Source organism: Carassius carassius, chromosome 12, assembly GCF_963082965.1.
Source record: "Carassius carassius chromosome 12, fCarCar2.1, whole genome shotgun sequence".
NCBI lineage: Eukaryota > Metazoa > Chordata > Actinopteri > Cypriniformes > Cyprinidae > Carassius > Carassius carassius.
The window spans coordinates 33,111,641-33,133,505 of record NC_081766.1 but is presented as its reverse complement, the minus strand read 5'-3'; the positions used below and the strand labels follow the sequence as shown (position 1 = coordinate 33,133,505).

The window sequence follows — 21,865 nt, the reverse complement described above, 5'->3', positions numbered from 1 at the left end:
TCCCATAATCCTGTGCATTCTATTCCGTGATGGTTGAGAAAAAAAAAGATGGCATCTGAAAGTTGCATTTGGTTGTGAGTTTGTGTGTAAATGTATATCTCTGACTAATTTCTGCACTTTTGATGTTAGTTCTAGAGAGAAGTCAGTATTATAGTAATGTAATATTGCTTTAGTTATCAAAAAAACTCGTTCTAAAACTCAACTCTAGGGGCCAAACAACTAAAAATCAAGTCAGAAATCTTGGTGTGATCCTGGAGACCCCACATGGAAAAAACCTATATAAACATATATGTTTCAATATAGGTTTTGATATATGTTTTTAATATATGTGACATATATAAAATTGGCCGTTTTCCTATATTATATGTACATATATGTACATATATGCACACATATATTTACACATATACAGGTACACATATGCACGCACAAGTTGTGTTCAAAATTATTCAACCCCCTTGACTTGCAAGACAATTTGCTGTGGAGGATAACATTTTATGAAATCAATTTAACAAAGGCATCAGTAAAGTATTAGAGAAAGTTTGTTAATACACTTTTGAGTGATTCTGAGAATGGAACATTGATGAATCATGATAAAATTCGAATTGGCTCTAAACATTCATGTTCAAAATTATTCAACCCCCTTTGTGCAGAATCTTTTATTCTTTAAAATCACCAATAAACACTGTCTGTAAGTGTTTAGAAGCTTCTGTCACCTCTCTACTACAGTTTTGGCCCATTCCACACCTGAAAAAGCTTTCAGATCACTGATAATCTTTGGTTTTCACATTGCCACTGCTTTCTTCAAATTCAACCAGATATTTGAAATGAGAATTAAGCCTGCAGACTGAACAGGTCACTCAAGTACATTCTGTGACTGATCCCTGAACCAAGCAGTAGTAGGTTTGAATGTGTACTTTGGTATGACTGTCCTGCAGGAAAGTCCATTGAGCATCAGCTTCAGTCTTTGCACCAAAGGAATCACAATTCTTGTCAAAATGGCCTGATACTTCAAAGAATCCATGATGTCCTTCATACAGTCATGATTTCCACTTCCTTCTACAGTAAAGAAACCCCATAACAGGACTGATCCACCTCCAAGTTTGACGATGGAGATGGTGTTCTGCTGCTTATGAGCTTTGCCTTTTTTTGCAGCAGACATACCACTGATCCATGGGTCCAAAAAGTTCCAGTTTGGTCACATCACTCCATAAAACATTCCCCCAGAGCTCCACAAGTCTACACAAATGAATTTTATCAAGTTCAAGTTGGCTTTTTGTTCTTCTTGATCAAGAGTGGTATTTATCAAGATGTCTCAACATGAAGGCCATACTTGTCTAGTGTTCTTCTTACACACTGCATTGAAATGGTTTTCCTCCTTTCATCGGGTCATCTTGCAAGTCTTTGGCTGTACATTGCAGGTTTTTCTCAGTTGGCTCTGATTAAACATTTTATGATATTGTGCTTTTTCTTTCACACCCTCAAGGATTTTCTGGTAAAACACACTTTAAGCTAAGAAATAAGGCTGAGAGCTGTTTCTCTAGGAACTTTCAATGTCTTGGAAATCATCATATAGCCTTAGCCTTTCTAAAGTACTACGATATTTATTCTCTTTTGCTTTTGTGAGATCTCTGTTGACATTTTTGCTACTCAACTTCAATACATGCATGGGCAAAACTGTGTGTGTAACAGCTCAAGCTAATTCTGTTTTTAATAGAGTTTCTAAAGGCTTAATTGTGTTTTGAGACTGTTTTATTCCCCACCATACAAATAAGTGATTTAAAAACAGCAATGTTGAATAGGGGTTGAATAATTATGACATAGCAGTATTATTAAAAAATCTTATAACTCAAATATATTACATAATATATAGACAATATAACTTTTAATATGCCAGTGAACTGTTATAGATGCAAGTTTTATTATATCCTGGATCTTCAGAAAAGCTTGTATTTGTAAAGTACTGCAGTCTCTAGGGGGTTGAATAATTTTGAACACAACTGTATATATGTACCTATATGTTCACCTATAATAGTAAAATTAAAATCCATAGCTGCTAGGCAACATAAATAAAAGTCCAAAATGTAGAAATGTACATTATGTATTTACTCAAGATCAATCAAATAGTTACTATTTGATTGATCTTGAGTAGATAAATAATGTACATTTCTACATTTTGGACTTTTATTTATGTTGCCTAGCAGCTATGGATTTTACTATTTAATAGTACAAAACAAAAAATATAGTACAAGAACAAAAATAAGACAAAAAACCTGCTAGGCAACATAAATAAAAGTCCAAAATATAGAAATGTACATTATGTATTTACAAGAACAATCAAATAGTACAAGAACAAAAATAAGACAAAAAACTGAACAGAAAAAAAAAGATCTGTAATATTCTTTGAAGGTCTGTCATGACGCGCCTCATCATCCTCCTCCTCCGCCGCCGCCTCCTCCTCTTCCTTCCTGCACTATCCAATGACGTTTGATAGGGTGTCCGAGATTTTTATTTTTTCCTCTTTTTTTTCGGCGCACAAATTTTTTGGTGGATAGGTGTTTTCGTCCACACGGATCTGGCGTTTTGGAAGAGTGAAACCGATGTTTTGAAATCGGGTCCCAGAGTGGATATATTTGAAAACGCCGCCTTTGCGTTTCTTCTCGACGGCGAATCCGTACATTTTTTGAAAATATGCCGTCATCAGCCCACGTCTCGCCCCTAGTCAAACACCACTACATCATGTAACAGTTCCAAAAACATGAACAAACACTGAACGCTAACATTAACACGGATTAATAAATGTACTGATCCATGTTCGTTTGTGTACCACGCGCAGCAAATCCATGTCTTCTTCTCCGTTTTAAGTGTATCTCTGTGGCAGAATTACAGCGCCACATGCTGGTCTGGCATGTATACTACATCGGTTTCGTGTGGACGCGGATATTTCTTGAGACGAAGGAAAAAAAGATCGGGGTTCCGTCTCTGTGTGGACGGGGCCGAAGAAGTAACGGGTACTTACGGTTATGGATAGAAATGTAGCGGAGTAAAGAGTACAATATTTGCCTCTCAAATGTAGTTGAGTAAAGTCATGAGTACTCCCCAAAAATGATACTCGAGTAAAGTAAAGATCCCTCAAAATTGTACTTAAGTACTGTACTTAAGTAAATGTACTCTGTTACTGTCCGGCTCTGTATATCATGTTAATATATTGCCATTGTTAAATTCCATAACATGCCAATTACATGTGATACCAATTTCACATGTTCGCACATAAATAAGTTCTTCGTTTTTTTCGTTAATTCTTAGTTTTTGCTTTGATAATAGAAAATATGAGCTAGGCATCATGTATGACAGTCAAAAATGGGATATGAGCTACAAAATAACCAGATCCTGCCATTAACTATATAGAAGACATATCTTGTATGTATAGGGCTTATATGTGGATATGAAGAAGCAATACAGGAGACCTATATTTCCTGTATATGCACATATATGCACCTCAATTTTGCCTATATGTGGCATATATACGTATATATGCAGCATATATGTGCATATACACTGCATATAGGTTTCATATATGCGCAGATATCCACATATAGGTTCTTTCCATGTGGGACAGACCGTAGTTTCAGTAGTCATGTCAAAGCAGTAACTAAATCAGCATACTATCATCTAAAAAACATTGCAAGATTAAGATGTTTTGTTTCCAGTCAAGACTTGGAGAAACTTGTTCATGCCTTTATCACCAGCAGGGTGGACTATTGTAATAGGCTCCTCACCGGCCTTCCCAAAAAGACCATTAGACAGCTGCAGCTCATCCAGAACGCTGCTGCCAGGATTCTGACTAGAACCAGAAAATCTGAGCATATCACACCCAGTTTTCTAATTCTTTGTTTTATTTTTCTGATTATTTTACTTTCTTTTATGTAAAGCACTTTGAATTACCATTGTGTACGGAATGTGCTATATGAATAAACTTGCCTTGGCTTCCAGTGGAGGTGGAAACTCCAGTCCCACTGGCCCCATCCAGGTTACCTCAAGCTATTCGTTTCAGTGTGTCTCAGAGGCAAGATTTGAGTAGTTCTTTCCCAAGATCCCCTTCAGATAATAAATTACATCACAGTGCACCACCCTGTCTTTCCAGCTAGCTCCAATAATGGTAAAGTCACAGCAGTTTAGCCTGCATGGCGAGGGTCATCTCCTGGGGCAATTAGGGTTGCATCTGACAAGTGTTGACTGAGACACCTGAGAAATGTCCAGCAGGCCTACTGTTTGTTCCTAAGTATTTATAATAATGGGTAAACACACTAAAAACAGTTTAATGCACTATATGAACTTTACTGTTTCACCATTATCATCAAATAACAACCACTTTCCTCAACTCCACAACATATTTAACAAGTTTCTTTCTGGCCAACCATCACACAAGTTACTGACAGGTTCAATAAGGGCAGGACCCGAGAGAGAGAGAGAGAGAGAGAGAGGAGGAGGAGGGAGGGAGAGAAAAACAAAAGAGTCACAAGAATACAACCTCTGAGATAACAAAAGGCCTATATTTATTTATTTCGTGTTTTGTTTAGTTCTAGTATTTTGTTGAGGTCCAGGAACTTTGACTGTATAGCCAGGTTGAGATATGCTGATCAGGTAAAGTGTACTATGTGAGGCTTGGGCGATGTTCTTTTCTTGTTTTGTTATGCTTTTCAAGTACGTACTGTATGTGAACCGTTGCTGTCTTTCAGTCGTTACATTTATAACATTGACAAGTTTGTTCATGCACAGGCTCTTTACAGAAGTGCAACAATTAACTACTGAAAGAAATTAATTCAGAAAATTATTAAGGGCTTGACTGGTGTGTCTGTGGGTGTTTACGCCACTCTCGTTAAACAAGATTAAGCACTGTGTCCCCAGTGAGAGACAACAATCAGTAACATGTACTCGATGAATTTCTCTGTGAAAAAAAAAAAAGATTAGCTTTTTTGGGATTTAAATGCAATAAAACAAATATCCACATAACTTATTTGAAAGATTAATATTTATATAACACTATTTAAACGTGGTTGACAGAAAACATCCCAGTTACCTATAATAATTACACAGTAAAAACATAACACGGAAAAAAATAAAATAGAGCTAAATCATATCTCATTTCGCTCTTGATCTTATCTTTATTGGGTTGCAGAAAGTTCACCGACGTACACACAATCATGCTCTCTATGCACACTAACATGCTGTTGTTTGATTGCATCTAGTGGTTTTGGGATCTGACAGAGCATTTGGACCTCATACAACTGAATTGAAATGAGATGTTATGTTGATTAACTGCAAAGCTAATTGAAACATACTGTGTATAGGTTAAATAAAACTGGGCCCAGTATTGAGTCTTGGGGGACACCACCATGTCACATGATGCCTGTAAGTGTGTACACAATGCCACACAAATGTTTTGTAATTGACAAAGCTGCTGAGACAAACTTTTGCAGGGAATAGAGAATAGAGAGAAGTCTAAAGCTAAGAGTAAGGGCGGGGTTGACCTTATTGCTATGGATAATGTCAGCATGCTCAATAACTATGCACACAGTGATTGGCTGATAGAGGAGGGGTCTGTAGAGATATTGTAGAAATATTGTAGAGCATGATATTATGTTGCCATTTTCAGATAAAGGTTTTTAAAAGTAAAAATATTGCGCATTTAAATAAAGATTTTAAAATGCAGGCCAAGTGTCACTAATTAATCAAGTAAATATTCATTTAATTGTCAATTAAATTTTTTTTGTATAGCGCTTTTTACTATACAAATCATTGAAAAGCAACTTTACAGAAAATGAACGTTTCTATAATATTTAGTAGTAGCTTATCAGTGGTGTCTGTCAGTTTATGTGCATATGACAGAAATGTACGGAAAAATCAATTATAGACATAAGCAAACAGACAACGAACACTATTAACAGCAATTATTAATAGTCCTTTTCACTACTTCAAATGGTTTTCAGATTTCGGAGCTAGTTTTAGCGCTAAAACGCTTTGTGAAATACTCTTAGAGCAAAATGTAAAAAAATTTGTCTTAAATTTAGGACACGCCCATTACTTTTAAGATTTTTTCCTAAATGGGCAAGTTATGAGTTACTTTTAGCCTTAAAATGTTTTGTGATATTGGCACTGGTGACAAAGTTGATAATTTCTAAATAAATAAATAAATTTTTTTTGCATCTGATGAACAGGTATGAAAATAAAAATAAACTTGTTGTTTGATAAGCGTGTGTAAGAGCCTTGCTGTGTTGCAAAATTTCATGGGTAGAATGCTAAAAATTCATATTGTGCATGTTGACACATCGTATTGCGTACATACTATGTTGCAATGAACTCTGGTTTCAATAATTATGGTTTAAAATTATGATATACTAAATAAAATGAGTCTTTTTCAGTCTTTCAAATTTAACCTCTGTTCCTAACTGTCCCACACCAAATGGTAAATTAATGCAAAATTACATTATGCATAGTTCTTTTCACTTATCAAACAGTCTAATGGACAATTATTTTGTACTACCACCATACTACACTTTTTTTCCAAGTTAACCTGTCAAGAACCTTTCAGGAATCACAGAGTAGGGTGTGTGGGCCGGGTGTGTCGCTCTCCCAACACACACACACACACACACACACACACACACACACACACACACACACACACACACACACACAGAGGGGAAAGTCCTCTGCAGATTGAGTCTGTGTATTTGAGTCAAGACAGTGCATGCTTTATACTTTCGTGCAATCCCATGTTTTATTGATGCAATTTAACTTTTAACAGATGTGAGATGTGCATGTTTCTCATTTCACTGATTGTTATGATATGGGCTACCATTCTGTTTGGTCTCTTTTTGCCAAGCCACAAAAAATAAAATAAAAAAATAATAATAAATATAAAAAATAGATAGATAGGTAGGTAGATAGATAGATAAACAAATACATAAAAATCACAGGACATCCTTAAGCTTTTGATAGAAAGTATGTGCAGCAGCTTGTTGGCTGATGTTCAAGTATTGTGTTCAAAAAAAAATTTTTTTGGGGGAGGATTTATGAACGAATTCCGTTGGAAAGTGACTAATATGACTAATGCCGCGCCTCGTGGGAAGCCTTTCCTCGGGCTGACGGGAGGCGGTGCAGGTGTGGTCTAACGGCAAAACCGGAACTATCCCGAGCGCAGCGGCCAGTATCTGCGCACTCACCGACGGGCGAAGACGCGCTACACGAGCAGAGGAGAACAGGAGGACTTTTGGAACTTCCCTTGCGCTTTCTTTGCTTGAGACTGGTCGTTGTATTGGTGCTGCACTCTTCTACAGAGATGAGTTTGTACGGATCTCAGACCAGACTCCACCAGATCGGCCGCAGATCCAACTCCCGGACCGATCTGACCGTGGGCTACAGCTTACCCCGGAATGACCCCGGTGCACCGTACTTCACGAGTGGAAATGGATACCAGTCTGAGTTCAACGATGGCTACGCGCAGGCCATTACACAGACATTCTCCAGAAACTCAAAAGGAGGAGGAGGAGGAGGAGGAGGAGGACAGAGGTGAGATTCCATTAATGAAACATCAAGAGTTTTGTTGTTACTAAAGTATGCATTGAAAAACTTATCAATGCTGTAGAATTTTACGTTCATCGAATAGCTATACTTACTTAAAGGCAACATTTTTATATTTTTATTATATGTATTTTGATGAAATTTAGTGAAGCATTCGAAAGAAAGTTTATAACTGAAAGAGCTCCATCTAGAAACAAATAAACGAATGTTTTAGCAATAATAATTGGCAGGGCCAAACATTGCAATTATGCATATGGACTTTGCATACATTTGTTGTATATATATATTTTTTTTTGTGGTCACATATCGAACAGTGCTTTCATAAATTTGTTGTGCATGTGAACTTTGCATGTAAATGCATGCATTACAATTATGGGACATTCAAAATGTAACCTGGCTTGTTTGTTTTTAAACACAAAATGTCAAATATTATTCCCGCTTGACAATATGTTCTGATCTGTCTTTTAACTGAATGGTGGCTAATTCTATTCAACAAAACATAAAAAATTTGTTTGCTTTAAAATACTTTAAATCATTAGTGATCTACTGTGATTTTCTGTTTTTATTTATTGATTTTGTCTTTTTTTTTTTTTTTAGCATGTCATCCATGAGTATTCAAAAAAGAGCTCAGATGCTTCACAACGAATGTATGGGCTGTCTGAACCGAGCACAGAGCATCCTAGAAAATGTAAGTGTCATTTACACACTTTGACAATGTTTTATGCATGTGTTACACACACACACACAGTGATTTTGACTGCTTTCATGTTATTTCCATGGTTCTTTCTGTCATGTTTCTGCAGATGGGACCAGCAGCTGAAGTGGACAAAAACATGAATGCGGCAGCGTCTCTGATTGAGCAGATGAATAAGTATGCCATGGACTTAGGCAATGCCGGTCATCCCAACGACATGGTGCTCCGGAGGTGTGTGATTGTGTGTTGTCATGTAAATAAATGGAACCTGCTTAGTATGCTGTCACTTGAAACACACTTTCCCATACAGCCCAGCCCACTATGAGTGAAGTATTACTAATCAGGAATATGTTGTGAAATTTGTTTAGTAGCAATGGGTGGACACTTTTGGCATTGTGGACTTTTAGACAATAAACTTCTTTATTTCTAATTACAAATTTATTACATATAATGATAAAACTGCAGTTGAGTACATTCAATATCAACGTACATTTTTTATCTTTTAACACTACGGTTAAAATTATAATTGTTCCATGTGCTTTAGTATGTTAGTCAGTGTACTTTAGTGCACAGCAAACAATGACATAATGATGTACTTTAAAGTAACATTTTATTAACAAAATATTGCAAAAAAGCACTTTTTAAAAATTCTGCTGGTACAGAAAGAGTAAATCAGGGTTATAGAGTTAACTAAAATTAAACTTTAAACTTTAAATGAAATAAAACATAAAAAATTATTTTATTTCAACTAGTTGTCAATTCAAGTAAAAAAGTACTTTATCAAGTAAAAAAACTAAAACTGAAATTTAAAAAACTTTAACTTCAATCAAAATTAAAAAATATCTAATATAAAAACTATAACAAATTCAAAATATTAATAAAAAAAAACCTGGGGCAGTGTCTTAGTGATATTAAAATAACACTGCAGTACTTTTAAGATCTGAAGTAAAGTACTAGTCCACATTCAGTACAATTACGTGCACTTTTCTTTCAACAAGGGAAAGCTAATTTCATAGCTAATATTGTCCATTTCTTTTGCAGAATTTATTTTTTGATTAGAAATGGTGCACAATTAAAAAAAAAAATATATATATATTTTTTTACACAATACAGTGCATGTCTCATAATTCCTCTCAAGCATCCTAGTCACTGACATTATTGATAATCAAGTAAACACAATTTTGAAAAAATGTTGTCTTGGTGGAAATTATATCACAACGGAGAGAGCATTGTAATGGGTCTAAAAGAATTGCAACTGTGATTTCTATTGCAACTATTCACAATGATAATAAAACGTTGAACTCTCTTAGTTCTAATACAGATCAACTAATAGGATGTAAAATGGCAGTTGTTGAAAACCCAGATATTCCTGATAAAAAAAAAAAGAAAAAAAAAAAAGAGTAAAATAAATTTAAAGCAAAGCGTCTAATCCTGGGTCTATCTTTCAAGTTTGGACGAATGCCACGCCTTTCACTCAGAAATTCGAAGCTCCATCACGGGCACCACTATCAGGAGGAGCGCTTATGGAGGTACTCGGGTGACCGGGTCAGAGGTGAACACATGGGAGGACCTTAGCAAGAGCTATCAGGAGGCAATGGGATGGATCAACCAGAAAAAGGTCTGTCTTTGTGCCACAGATTAAACACACATTTGTCTGTTCAAAGCTATAATGGATGAGCCATTCTTTGGATAAATAAATGAATAAACTCAGAGAAAAAAACTTCCAATCAATCTACCTACTAAAAACAACAATTTCACTAACAAGTAACTAATTTAGCTGTCATATTGTTTCAGTGCATGGTGCACAACATCTATAACCTCTAATGTTGTCAAGACATTCTAATTCTCATAATGCACAATTTTGTGTGCAAAAAAGGACACAAAGAAACTAATTTTATTACGAGAGATGTAGAAGCCCTATAAGTCACTTTCAAACCAGACAGCTTTTTGTTAGTCAGAGCACTCTCAGAAAAAAAGATACAAAAGCAGTCATTGTGGCACACTTTTGAACGATATTTACTGCTCAATGGTGTATCTTAGTACCTCAAAGGGACTAAATATGACATGGGAGTGCCCGAAGTGCACATATTAGTGTGCAAATTGTACATATAAGTACCTTTTGAAAGGTGACCATCACAGTGAGAACTTTTGTACTGTTTTTTTTTCTTCTGAAAGCGATGCAGCAATTCGCATGACCAACCTTAACATGAGCGTAGTCTTTATGGGGAACTTTTTTGACCTCACTCAAAACTCCCATTGGACTGGCAACATTTTCTCAGCTATTTTTAGACATCAGCAGTACTGTGTGTTTTGCTTGTTTATTTTGCAGTGTTTGACTGATGTGTTACTAGTATATTTGTCATACTTTACTGTCAGTGGTTGGACATAAACGCATAGTTCACCCAAAAAATTAAAATTCAATCAGCTATCATTTATTCACCCTCCAAAGCTGGATGAATGGCATTGTTCTGTTGAGCACAATAGTAGGTATTTTGAAGAATGTGGGTCACCAGTTTCTGCTCCCTGTGGACTTCCAACAGCAACGCATGTTTGGATGAGTAAATAATGATGACTTTTTATATTTGGGTGAATAATGACTCTATTTACACTGAAGGAAAATTCCTGGTAAGTACAAGTCATGCTCTACTGACATAATCTGTTTTATATGTGGCTGATGAACTTCCAGTGTAAGTGTGAAACTATTTTCTGTGTTCAGTCTTGGCTCGAAGCGTAGAGCTTTCACTGGAGCTTCTCTTTTGGTGAACTAACAAAGCAGATCCGTTGCACAGTTTGTCTCCGGAGCGGTCTGGAAAATAGCAGAGGATTGTGATTTCTCACCCTGCTGAGAGACGGTACAGCCCATAACGACAGCACTTTACTGGAAATGACTCACACAGCTCAGCCTCCTCCTCAAGTCCAGACTGGTTCAGTGATTCAGGCTCATCTGACATTAGGACCCACTGAGATCTGATGCATTTCCAAAAAAGAAAAAAAGATAGGAGTGTATCAGACTCCCTGTATTAGACAGGAACTTGTTGTTACTTGTGTTAGTGTCCACACCCAGACACACCCGGTGTCAGCCGCCTGCTTCAGCTCTTTTCCTGTAAAAAAGATGAGTGGCAGAAAATGCAAGACAGGGTTTCTGCAAGTCTTTATATGTCTTGATTCACCCTTTCACAAATTAAGGCCTTAAAGGGTTAGTTCACCCCAAAATTAAAATTATCCCATAAATTACTCACCCTCAAGTCATGTGATGTGTGGGACTTTCTTCTTTCAGACGAATCCAGTCGGAGTTATATTAAAAATTGTCTTTGATCTTTCAAGCTCTATCGTTGCCAAAATCTATCGAGCTTGAAAGATGATGATTCTTTATATAACTCCGACTGGATTCATCTGAAAGAAGAACGTCATATGAACTAACCCTTTAAAACTCATAAATCAGAGCAGAAAGTCTTAAACTCATAAAGTTGCATGCATTTGCAAATAATGAATGTCGTCTCGTCCTCAGTATTTTTGTTTTCCTACACTAAAATCCAAACATCCTTAAATCAAGATACATTAACTTGAGATGCACAAGTAAAATGAAGACTTAAAAACTGCAAGCAGCAGCAAATATCTCTCAGTGGGGTATGAAATCTTGTTTTCATTAACTAGTTTAATTGGCAGATACTTGGCAGATATTTGTTCTTGTTTAAATCATACAAAACAAGACTTATCTTATGCCATTCTGCTTCTCAAGTAAACATGTTGTCTTGATTTAAATATCTTTAGACATTTGCACTGGAAAACAGGCCAAAAATACAATTTTGCAGTGTAATGAGAAGGCAGATTAAAAGTCCCCCATATTCTAGTGTTTGGAAGCAGAGATGTTCAAGTTATATATTTGTTGATTTAAATATGTATGTTAAAATTTATTTAAATGATGGCGATAAGTTGTATTTTGAAACTTTTAAATGTTCCCTAGACATTTGCATTAATAAAGTTTATTTAGAAAGCACTTTCTTAAAACAAAGTGCTGTAGAAACATTAATAAAATATAACAATAGTAGAAAAACAACAACAAAAACACTTTGATACTAACAGCTCTCACACGCCAGATTGTAAAAGTAAGTTTTAAACCCGATTTTTACATTAGGAGAATTGACATATTTATTTCCCTATAAAAAATCTGAAATATGCTTTCATCAATCCTGCAAGACTTTATTGCACTGATTCACTGATTGAATGAATGAGCGAGTGCTTTCACTAACAGTGTTGCAAGTTAAAGTTTTTTCTTCTTCACCACTTCCTGGATGAACAGAAAGCTCCTCCTCAGATTCACTCCAGTGATGAAGTCAGTGTTGTGTTGTCAGGCCCAGTCAGACTCTCGGCATTTTAATATGTTTTTTTATTTCTTAGTAACTGTATACTGCATAGAGATATTGAGCACTCTTCCTTTTGAGCACATTCTACCTGTGACACACACACACACACACACCCTACACAGTTCAGCGCGGGTTAGACAGAGCACACATAGTTTCGCCCCGAGCATGAAGGAGGGGGAAGAAACAGGGAGAGGCTGGAGCAAAAGAAACCAAGACAAAAGCAGTGAGAGTGACTGGGGTGTGTCTGGTTTGAAGTGGTTTGGAGCTCCGGCAAGACGAATACTTCAGATAACTCTACAGTCAGCAAAACAACAGCAGACATTATATAAGAAGAAAGAGACACTTTAGTCGACGGCTGACGGAGATGATAAGCACTGCCACCTAGAGGCTATGACTGATGATGTCATAAATCACGCTGATTCTTCACTTTGTTTAAACATCTACATGCTTTCAGAAACAAGTGAAGATTGTCACGTTGTGATTCAATGGCGAGCTTCAAAGTGCATAATTTCTGCACTAAAAGGAATGGTCTCCCAAAAATAGATACAAACAGACATTGACTGTTATTGGTTTTTGTTTAACTGTGAATTACATTCATAGCGCATATTGCAACCTACAGCTTTACACAATATATATTATAATTTACATCTTTAAAAAAAGGCTCAAAGTCTTTTATCTAAACCTCTCTATTTAACTGTTCCATGTCACACGTCTGCCATGTTTGTAGTTTTTAAACACTTTTTGTAGTTCTGAACCGAATTCTGATTTGTGGGGAATATTAGCTTTTAAAAGGTCAAAATATTTTTTTTCCCCCTACATTTAGGATGCTCTTTTCAACATATACGATTTGGGACACTGATTCTTATACTGAATACTATTTAGGACAGAAAACGTGCAAACTGGGACAAAATATCAGAGCCCATGAAACCGATCAAAATAAGAGTCTTTGGAACAACAGACAGATGTTTTGTTAATTATATTTAATTAAATAGAAATGATCGTGTTGCAAAAAAAAAACAAAAAAAACAGGAGAGGTGTTGAGAGATTTAAGTTGACAATTAAATTGTCATATCAATGCTTTATAATTATATAGTTCTGTCACACCCACTGGAGCAGGTTAGGTTCACCGTTTCTGTGGTTTCTAACACACACTGATAGTTAACTAACCCTGCTTTCCAGAGAACACTGTAATCTGCCGTTCTGACCATGTGTTCGTATGATGAAATGAATGTGACATTTCAGAAATAGATGATAATTACAGTGAGGCGACGCTCCAGAAGACTGTAAATCAGTGCTCGTGTTTGTGTGTTGCAGAGACTGATTGAGACCGCACCCTTCGGTGAAGATACAGAGGCCATCAGCCAACAGATCCTCAATCACAACAGGTTTCAAAGTTCAATCCAGAGGAGCCAGGAGGTGGACCGAGCACGGGACGAGCTGGTATGTGCTTTGAAAGCCAGTTGTGTGCACACATGCCAACACAGGCCTGGATGACATAAAGCTGTGCACCGTTCAGAAGTGAACTCAGAATGCGTTTTTGCTATTTGAATTTAAATGTCACTAAAGTGGAGTACCATTCAAAGAAATTCAAATACTTGCATAAAGTTTTAAGTAAGATAAAGATGTACTGACAGAAGCTTTCTGCTTCAGACGCAGAGCAGAGAAAAGGCCGGACTCCACTCTCTGGAACAAGAATGGGAGAGTTTACAGGTCAGCTAATAAAACCGCTCTTATTTCACACAACTGTTTTTGAGATGTTTCTACACTTTGATCCAAGTAATTCAATCCTACTGATTATACTGTCAAATGAGTTCTGTTTATAGACAGTTTATAGACAGACTTGTGCTCCTGAAAAGATTTGGCACACCTACTCGAAAACTTTTTTATTATTACTACTTATCACATTTTAGAATAATAGTAGAGTCATCAAAACTATGTAATAATACGAATGGGAATATTACGAAGTGACTGTTTTAGAGTGTAAATGTTTACCGAATCGGTTTGATCTTCCTCAGAGTAGCGTGCATTCTCTCGTTCTGATCTTTTCTTCTTCCCTCCGTGTAGAAAATGACCCATGCGCGAGCGTCTCAGCTGCGAGACCTGCAGAACATCCTCGAGGAGATCTCCAGAGCCATCATGTGGGTCAACGACCGAGAGGAAGAGGAGCTGGTGTTCGACTGGGGCGACAAAAACATCGACAGCTACATCCCACAAAAACAAGAGAGCTACTCCGTAAGGAGACACGCACGACCATCAGGAACTAATACACACCAATGCTAATGATCGCAAATGCGTATGGAAACTGATTTTACAATGCATGCTTTTAAATGATACAATGCCTCAAAAGAACTGAGAATCTTTATTGTAAACCTTTTGTAAACCACATTTATTTGTTTTTATACATTTATTAATTTACCAGACTCAATATTTTTTAGAACACAATACCAATTTTATAGGGAAATATGCAGTTATTACACAAGCTAGAATGGGGATGAAATACAAAAAAAGAGATGCATAAAAATACATTGGCGACTCATTAGAATCAGAATTTTGTAATCAGATTCAGAATCTGCTAGACTATAATTTCCTGTCATGCAAATGCCTGATGACTTTAGCTTATAAAATACATCCTTGTTTTCAGAAACTGATGAGTGATCTGGAAGAGAAAGAGAAAGAGCTGAATAAACTGAAGACGAAGGTGGACAACCTCCTGAGGAGCCAACACCCAGCGTCTGATAAGATACAGGTGAGGAAACATCTTCACGCTCAACTTACAACAGTGACAAGATCAGTGACAAACCAGTGGCTGTGGAAACTCTCTCATTAATGCTGTGAATATGAGTGATAGCTCAGATCATCAGCTTTTTACAGTAATTGACAGTGTTGCATCGGAGATCCTAACATGATCTTTTGTCTGGTTCTTTCAGGCTTATATGGACACACTGCAAACCCAGTGGAGCTGGTTACTGCAGATCACCAAGTGCATCCACGTTCACCTGAAGGAGAACGCTGCTTACAGCCAAGTAAGGGTTTGGCTCTGCTCTCATGGGGAACATTTATTTATATAGCATATTTTATTTTAGATGAACTAGAAACAATGTTTAATTTAAAAAGTTTTATTTTGAAATGTAAGTCAGTATCAATTGGCTGAAGTCTTTGCGAAAGGAGACTCCGCCCCATTTTGGAGTTCAAGCCCCATTTTGCAGATCTCCGGTCTGCAGTTAAACCCACTTGAGGGTTTGGGCGTTTGGTGTATATAAAGGAATCTTTGCTTGGGCTACTGCTGAGGGATCTGATGCTATTTCTTGTGGAGATGATATAAATGAACTGTCTTGCTCTAAGGAAGAGTAAGCAATTCTCAAAAAGTGTTTTTGAAAATATAATCATTGTCGCATGGGAAATCTCTAAAGCTTGGTATTTTAGTATGATTGAGATACTAGATTATATATATATATATATATATATATATATACACACACAGTATATATATGTTTCATTTGAATTTTATTTAGTTTTAGTAATTTTGTTATGTTTTTGGAATTTGTTTAATACATGCATCAATTTATTTTCATATAAATTATTTTAATTATAATATTAATTTTATTTCAGTTTTAATTTATTTTAGTACATCAAGTTAAACCAAATTAAAATGAGAAATTTTGCCGGCAACTTGCTGAAATAATATTTTTTTATATTTTATTTCATTTCAAGTAATGCATTTTTAATGCTGTTATAAATGCTGTAACAAGTCATTTTTATGCTAAAAGTGTTAAAACGAATTTAAGAGATTTATATATTGGTCCGTTTTGTTCTAAGCAAGAGTAAACAATTCTTAGAAAGCATCAATGAAGATTAAAGACAAATGATTTATTTAGTTTTAAAGGTGCAGCAAAAAATGCTTAATTATTCACAAAAATCATTTGGCTTCAGAGGACTTGGAATATATAGTGCACAAAGCATATGGATTATTTTATGATACTTACAGTATATGGTGATTTTGTGTCTGTAATTTGAAAGCCCCAGTCCTCTTTTATTGTAATTGCATGGAAAAGAGCAACCAGTCCTTTGTTCAAAATTTCTCTTTTTGTGTTCTATGGAATGAAACACATTCATATGGGTTTGGAGACGGAGGGGAGTTAATGATGACCGAAGTTTTATTTGAGTTATTATTCTTTTGTAGTTCTTCAAGGAGGCCAATGAGACGTACACCAGACTGCAGAAAGACCACGAGAGCATCCGGAAGAAGTTCACCTGTGACAGGAACACACCTCTGGAGAATCTGACAGAAATGCTCAAAAACCTGGAGGTGAGACAAAATCAAACACCTGTAGAGCTAAATCCACAAATATGTAGCATATGACTTCCTATAATAGCGTTTCTTGTGTGCGTATAACGTGACTGCTCTCTGCAAATCACTGTGTGCACAGAAAATGTTCCCATTCATTTTGTAAAGAAGTGTGCCTGTGTGTGTGTGTAGAAAGAGAAAGAGAGGATCAGTGAGAGTAAGAGGCAGGTTCAGACGCTGGTCAGCAAGTCCAAGAGCATCGTGTGTCTGAAGCCTCGTAACCCAGAGGAGAAGAGCAGCGGCCCGGTCATCGTCAAAGCCCTGTGTGACTTCAAACAGGACCAGGTCAGTGATATCCTCTTTATTTTCTTTGATATACACTGAAGTGTTCTTCAGAGGGACCCAAGCATGTCAGTTTGAACGTACAGCTAGGGCTGGAAACTGAGATATGTCTATTTTCATAACAGATCTCCCATCGGTGCACAACTAGCTTCACTTTTAAGTTACATAATGTCTTTTAAGTTCAAATAAAAATTGTTCAGCAATAGATTACAAATTTGTTTTACAAGTATGTGACAGTGTGACTGCTCCTATATTACGGTGCCATTGCAGTGTTGATTTATGACGGCATTATAATCAGCAAAACTGTCTACTTTGTTGCAAATCAACATTTTTTTTACTTTAGTAATAAAGTGCTGTCAAACGATTAATCACATCCGAAATAAAAGTTTTTGTTTACATAATGTGTGTGTGTTGTGTATATTTACCATGTGTATATATAAACATACACACACACACACACACACACAGCATATATTTTGAAAACATTTACATGTATATATTTACATTCATATAATTTATATAAATATATTTACTATATAAACGTAACAAACCTTTTTTTTTTTAAAAATATATACATAATAAATATACAAAGTACACACACATATATTATCTAAACTTTTGGATTCGAATAATAGCGATTAACTGTTTGACAGCACTAGTAATAAAACATGACGTGTAATTTTAAAGACTTTTCATTACTAAGATTAAACACACTGAAAAACGATTTCACTTGTCATTGTAAGCAAGTGATTTCTCATCAGACACCAAACAGAGGACACACAAAACACTGTTTTAGCCAATGCAATTACTTACGAAATAGGAGGATTTGGTAAATTTGGTTCTAAATTTCTGTAAAACGCTATGAGACACTGAAACGCAGTTTGGCCGTTACAGAAGGGCATCCTGAAAGACAACGAAGGTATCCTGAAAGACAACTCTCAGCGCAGTAAGTGGCAGGTGACTGGACCCGGAGGACTGGAGATGCTCATCCCATCAGTGTGTCTGCTCATCCCACCTCCGAACCCTCTGAGCATCAGTCTGGCAAACAAGTACGACACAAACACACATGCACACAGATGGTAGAGCAGCCGGTAGTGTCCTAGTGAAGGCACGGTCTGATTAACTGATCGACTGCTCGACAGGAACGAGCAGTACTTTGAAGCCATCATGTCCATCTGGAGTCAGCTGTACATCAACATCAAGAGTCTGATCTCCTGGCAGTACTGCATGAAGGACATCCAACACATCAACTCCCTCACACTCTCAATGGTACTAGTGGATCGGATGCATCTTTCACTCAATGCTTTTTGACTTATGGTTCACAAAAGCCTCCATCTCTTAGATCGTTTTGTGCTTCTCGTTCCCCGTCTGTTTCAGCTCTCACGAATGCGTCCTGAAGAGTATCGCAGCATCATCAAGAACCTGGAGCTCCACTACACAGAGTTCATGCGCAACAGCCTCGGCTCGGAGATGTTTAGTGATGAAGAAAAGAGAAAGATGGAGATGCAGTACGCAGGAGCTCAGTCTCATTATGACCAGCTGGTGATCCAGCTGCCCAACTACAGTAAGACACATCATTTCATAATCAATACACATGAATGTACTGTTGCACGGAATATCAAGAGATACTTTAATGATTTAAATGTACTAATCCACAGATTGGGTCTGTAGAAGAGTTCATCTCTGATTTACCATCAAAATATGATTAGAAAAAATTATGCTAAGACTTTATGCTAAAAAATTATGAAAAGTCTTTGTTGATTCCCTATTTTCTATACAATTGTCAGTCTCCGGAAATAATCATTTCACTTAATTCAAATTATCAAGTGACATGATTTATTATTTATCTGCATTATTGAATCTGCAAACTGAAGCTGAATGCATGGAAATGAACCCATCTACATAACACTCAGTGTTAAACTTCCAAAGTAAAATTAAAACCATAAAAAAAACATTCATTAATTGAAATAAATAATATATATATATATATATATATATATATATATATATATATATATATATACACACACACACACACACACATACATAAAAACTACTAAAAATGACAAAAATTAAATAATAATTAAAATGAAATGCAAAATATATATTTAAAAAATAATAATAAATTATACATTTATAAAAAAATTATAAGAATGTAAATATAAAAATATAATTATATAATTATAAAAAACATATAATTATAAAAAATTATAATTATATAATAATTAAAAAAATTATAATTAAATAATTATAAAAAGGTTATAAAATATAATATAGATTCAAAATATTAATACAGACTCTTATAGTATAACAGTGGTACAGGCAAATTGGCACCTAAAAGTCAATAATATTAGGTACTAAAACTATTGATGTTCTTTTAAACAAGAATTAAAATAATTTAATTATTTAGACCGGAGATATTTTAGTATAAAGTGCCTCTGTTTCTGCTTTTAGCTCCATTTATAAACACTTAATAAACGATTACAGGAATGTTTGATTAGAGATTTTGTGTTTTTGCTTTCTTTGTCTTCTAGGGGAGAGTGGAAAAAAACCAGACGGGAAGGAGGAAGAGATCGATGGGAAGCAGGTGGTAATCATTGGGAAGCAGGTGAGCTCAGGGCTGAACATGAGCTTCATGTCGGATCTGAGCGCTCTCAGACGCAGGGTGGAGGTGGCGGAGACGGGCTTGAGCCAGCACCTCCACGTGCCTCTGACGGAGAACGGCGTACAGGAGTGCTCCCAAAGACTCGTGCTGCTGCAGGTACACGCCAACACAAACATCACTGCCTAGATTGCTGCATTGCTTTCTCATAAACATTTACAATTAAAGCCACATTCTGACTGAAATGAAAACGCTCTCATCATTTACTCACCTCAAGATGTTACAAATCTGTTTCTGTTTCTAAACACTAAAAGAAGATCTTGTGAATAATGTGGGTTACCGAACAGTTGACGGTAGCCATTGACATCCATGGTATGGAAAAAAATACAGTGGAAGTCAATGGCTACTGTCAACTGTGTGGTTACAAACATGGTTCAGAATATCTTCTTTTGTGTTTAACAGAAGAAAGAAACTCGTACAGGTTCAAAACAGCTTGAGGGGGCGTAATTGATGACAAGAGTTACATTTTTTTAACAAAATGTATTTCTGTTTAACGTGAAGAAGAAATTGCAGCATATTCAGGGGCTGATCTGTGATTTATCCCAGCATCATCCACAACCGAATCTCCTACTGTTTTTTGACAATGACAATGTTACGATTTAATCGGGTTACAAGAAGGTATCAGTTGAAAAATCATTTATCAATCATTTTTGGCCACTAACACTTCATATAGCAACTAAACACTGAATTTCAAAAAGTTAATCTTCTCAAATATCCAGCATTTAGATGCGCTTGTGAAATGAAAAGGGTTAGAAACGCTGGAAAACATTAAAGAGTTTTGTTTGAGGCTCTTACTTTCACGTTCACCTACGAGACAAGGGAAAAGTATCATTTTCATATTGACACTTTGCCGAAATATATTCCTATGATTAAAAAAAAGTTTTTGTTTTCACCTAATCTTGACAATCTCTTGATACAGATGAGTTAGTTTTTAATTTGATCAGTAAATGTGCCTGTGTCTGGTCGGTCTTTTCAGGGTGTACATCGGGATCTGGACGCTATCCAGGACGAGTATCTGCGTCTGAGAGAGAAGATCTTGAGAGAGCTTGAAGGAAGCACGAACGCAGAACAGACCCGCTACCTGCGCTCTGAACTGGACCTCATCAACCAGAAACTGGGCAGCCTGAAAGGCATCTCCACTGCATATATCCAGAGGCAAGAACACTTTAAACTACCAAAACTGCATGTATTATATTTGTTGATTGTTTTGATTTCGGTCTCTCTTCCTAAACCTGCTGAAGTGTCTGAAATGAGACACATGGGTCACACAGAGTTCCACTTTAGTCGTTCTGCTGACTATGAGTAACTTTGCGACTACATCTCAGCTAACTCTCATTAGAGTATTAGTAGACTGTTAGTTTAGGGTTAGGATGAGTAGAATAAGTTGACGTGTGTGTTGGGATTCATTAAAAATAAAGTGTGAGTGGATATTAAGCAGAGGGTCTATTAATACTCTAATGACTGCTAGTTCACACGTGGTTGCAGAGTTATGTACAGTTATTATGAATGTCTAAAGTGGAACATCAAGATAACGTGTTGCCTTGCTAAGCTAATGCATTATTCTCAATATGCCATTTGTTACGTTTTACCTTGTAATAGTCACAGCAGAACAGACGAGAACCGGACACTAGCTTCAACTTCACTTGTTTGTCTTTTTATTCTTCTTCTTTTTTTGTTTCTACCAAACATTCATTCCCATGTGAGCTACATCGCCCTCTACAGGTTAAACCATAACTCAATACACAACATATTTCCCCTTTTGTTTAGGAAGCTTACCAGGTAAAATAAAAATAACTACGCCGTCTCTTAAATCACTTAGACCTCGGCTGTAATATAATGCAAACTTAAATGTTTCCTTATTTATACTTAACATTAACCTTCTTTTCTTTTCAATACTTGTAACAATTTAACAGTATTACATGCAACCTTATGTT

At 36.2% G+C, this 21,865-nt stretch overlaps 1 protein-coding gene across 1 annotated transcript in view; it reads left to right on the top strand.

Moving 5' to 3' along the window:
• The first annotated feature begins 7,160 nt into the window (after positions 1-7,160).
• Positions 7,161-21,865, top strand: part of LOC132155287 (desmoplakin-A-like) — a 28,073-nt gene continuing 13,368 nt past the window's right edge. The window contains exons 1-16 of the mRNA XM_059564166.1: positions 7,161-7,572; positions 8,182-8,272; positions 8,388-8,509; positions 9,728-9,896; positions 13,957-14,082; positions 14,293-14,352; positions 14,707-14,874; positions 15,284-15,388; positions 15,570-15,665; positions 16,823-16,948; positions 17,120-17,272; positions 18,164-18,318; positions 18,412-18,538; positions 18,647-18,833; positions 19,804-20,030; positions 20,908-21,086. Coding sequence (XP_059420149.1) covers positions 7,343-7,572; positions 8,182-8,272; positions 8,388-8,509; positions 9,728-9,896; positions 13,957-14,082; positions 14,293-14,352; positions 14,707-14,874; positions 15,284-15,388; positions 15,570-15,665; positions 16,823-16,948; positions 17,120-17,272; positions 18,164-18,318; positions 18,412-18,538; positions 18,647-18,833; positions 19,804-20,030; positions 20,908-21,086 — 2,321 coding nt within the window. The 5' untranslated portion in view covers positions 7,161-7,342. The remainder of the gene's footprint in view (positions 7,573-8,181; positions 8,273-8,387; positions 8,510-9,727; positions 9,897-13,956; positions 14,083-14,292; positions 14,353-14,706; positions 14,875-15,283; positions 15,389-15,569; positions 15,666-16,822; positions 16,949-17,119; positions 17,273-18,163; positions 18,319-18,411; positions 18,539-18,646; positions 18,834-19,803; positions 20,031-20,907; positions 21,087-21,865) is intronic.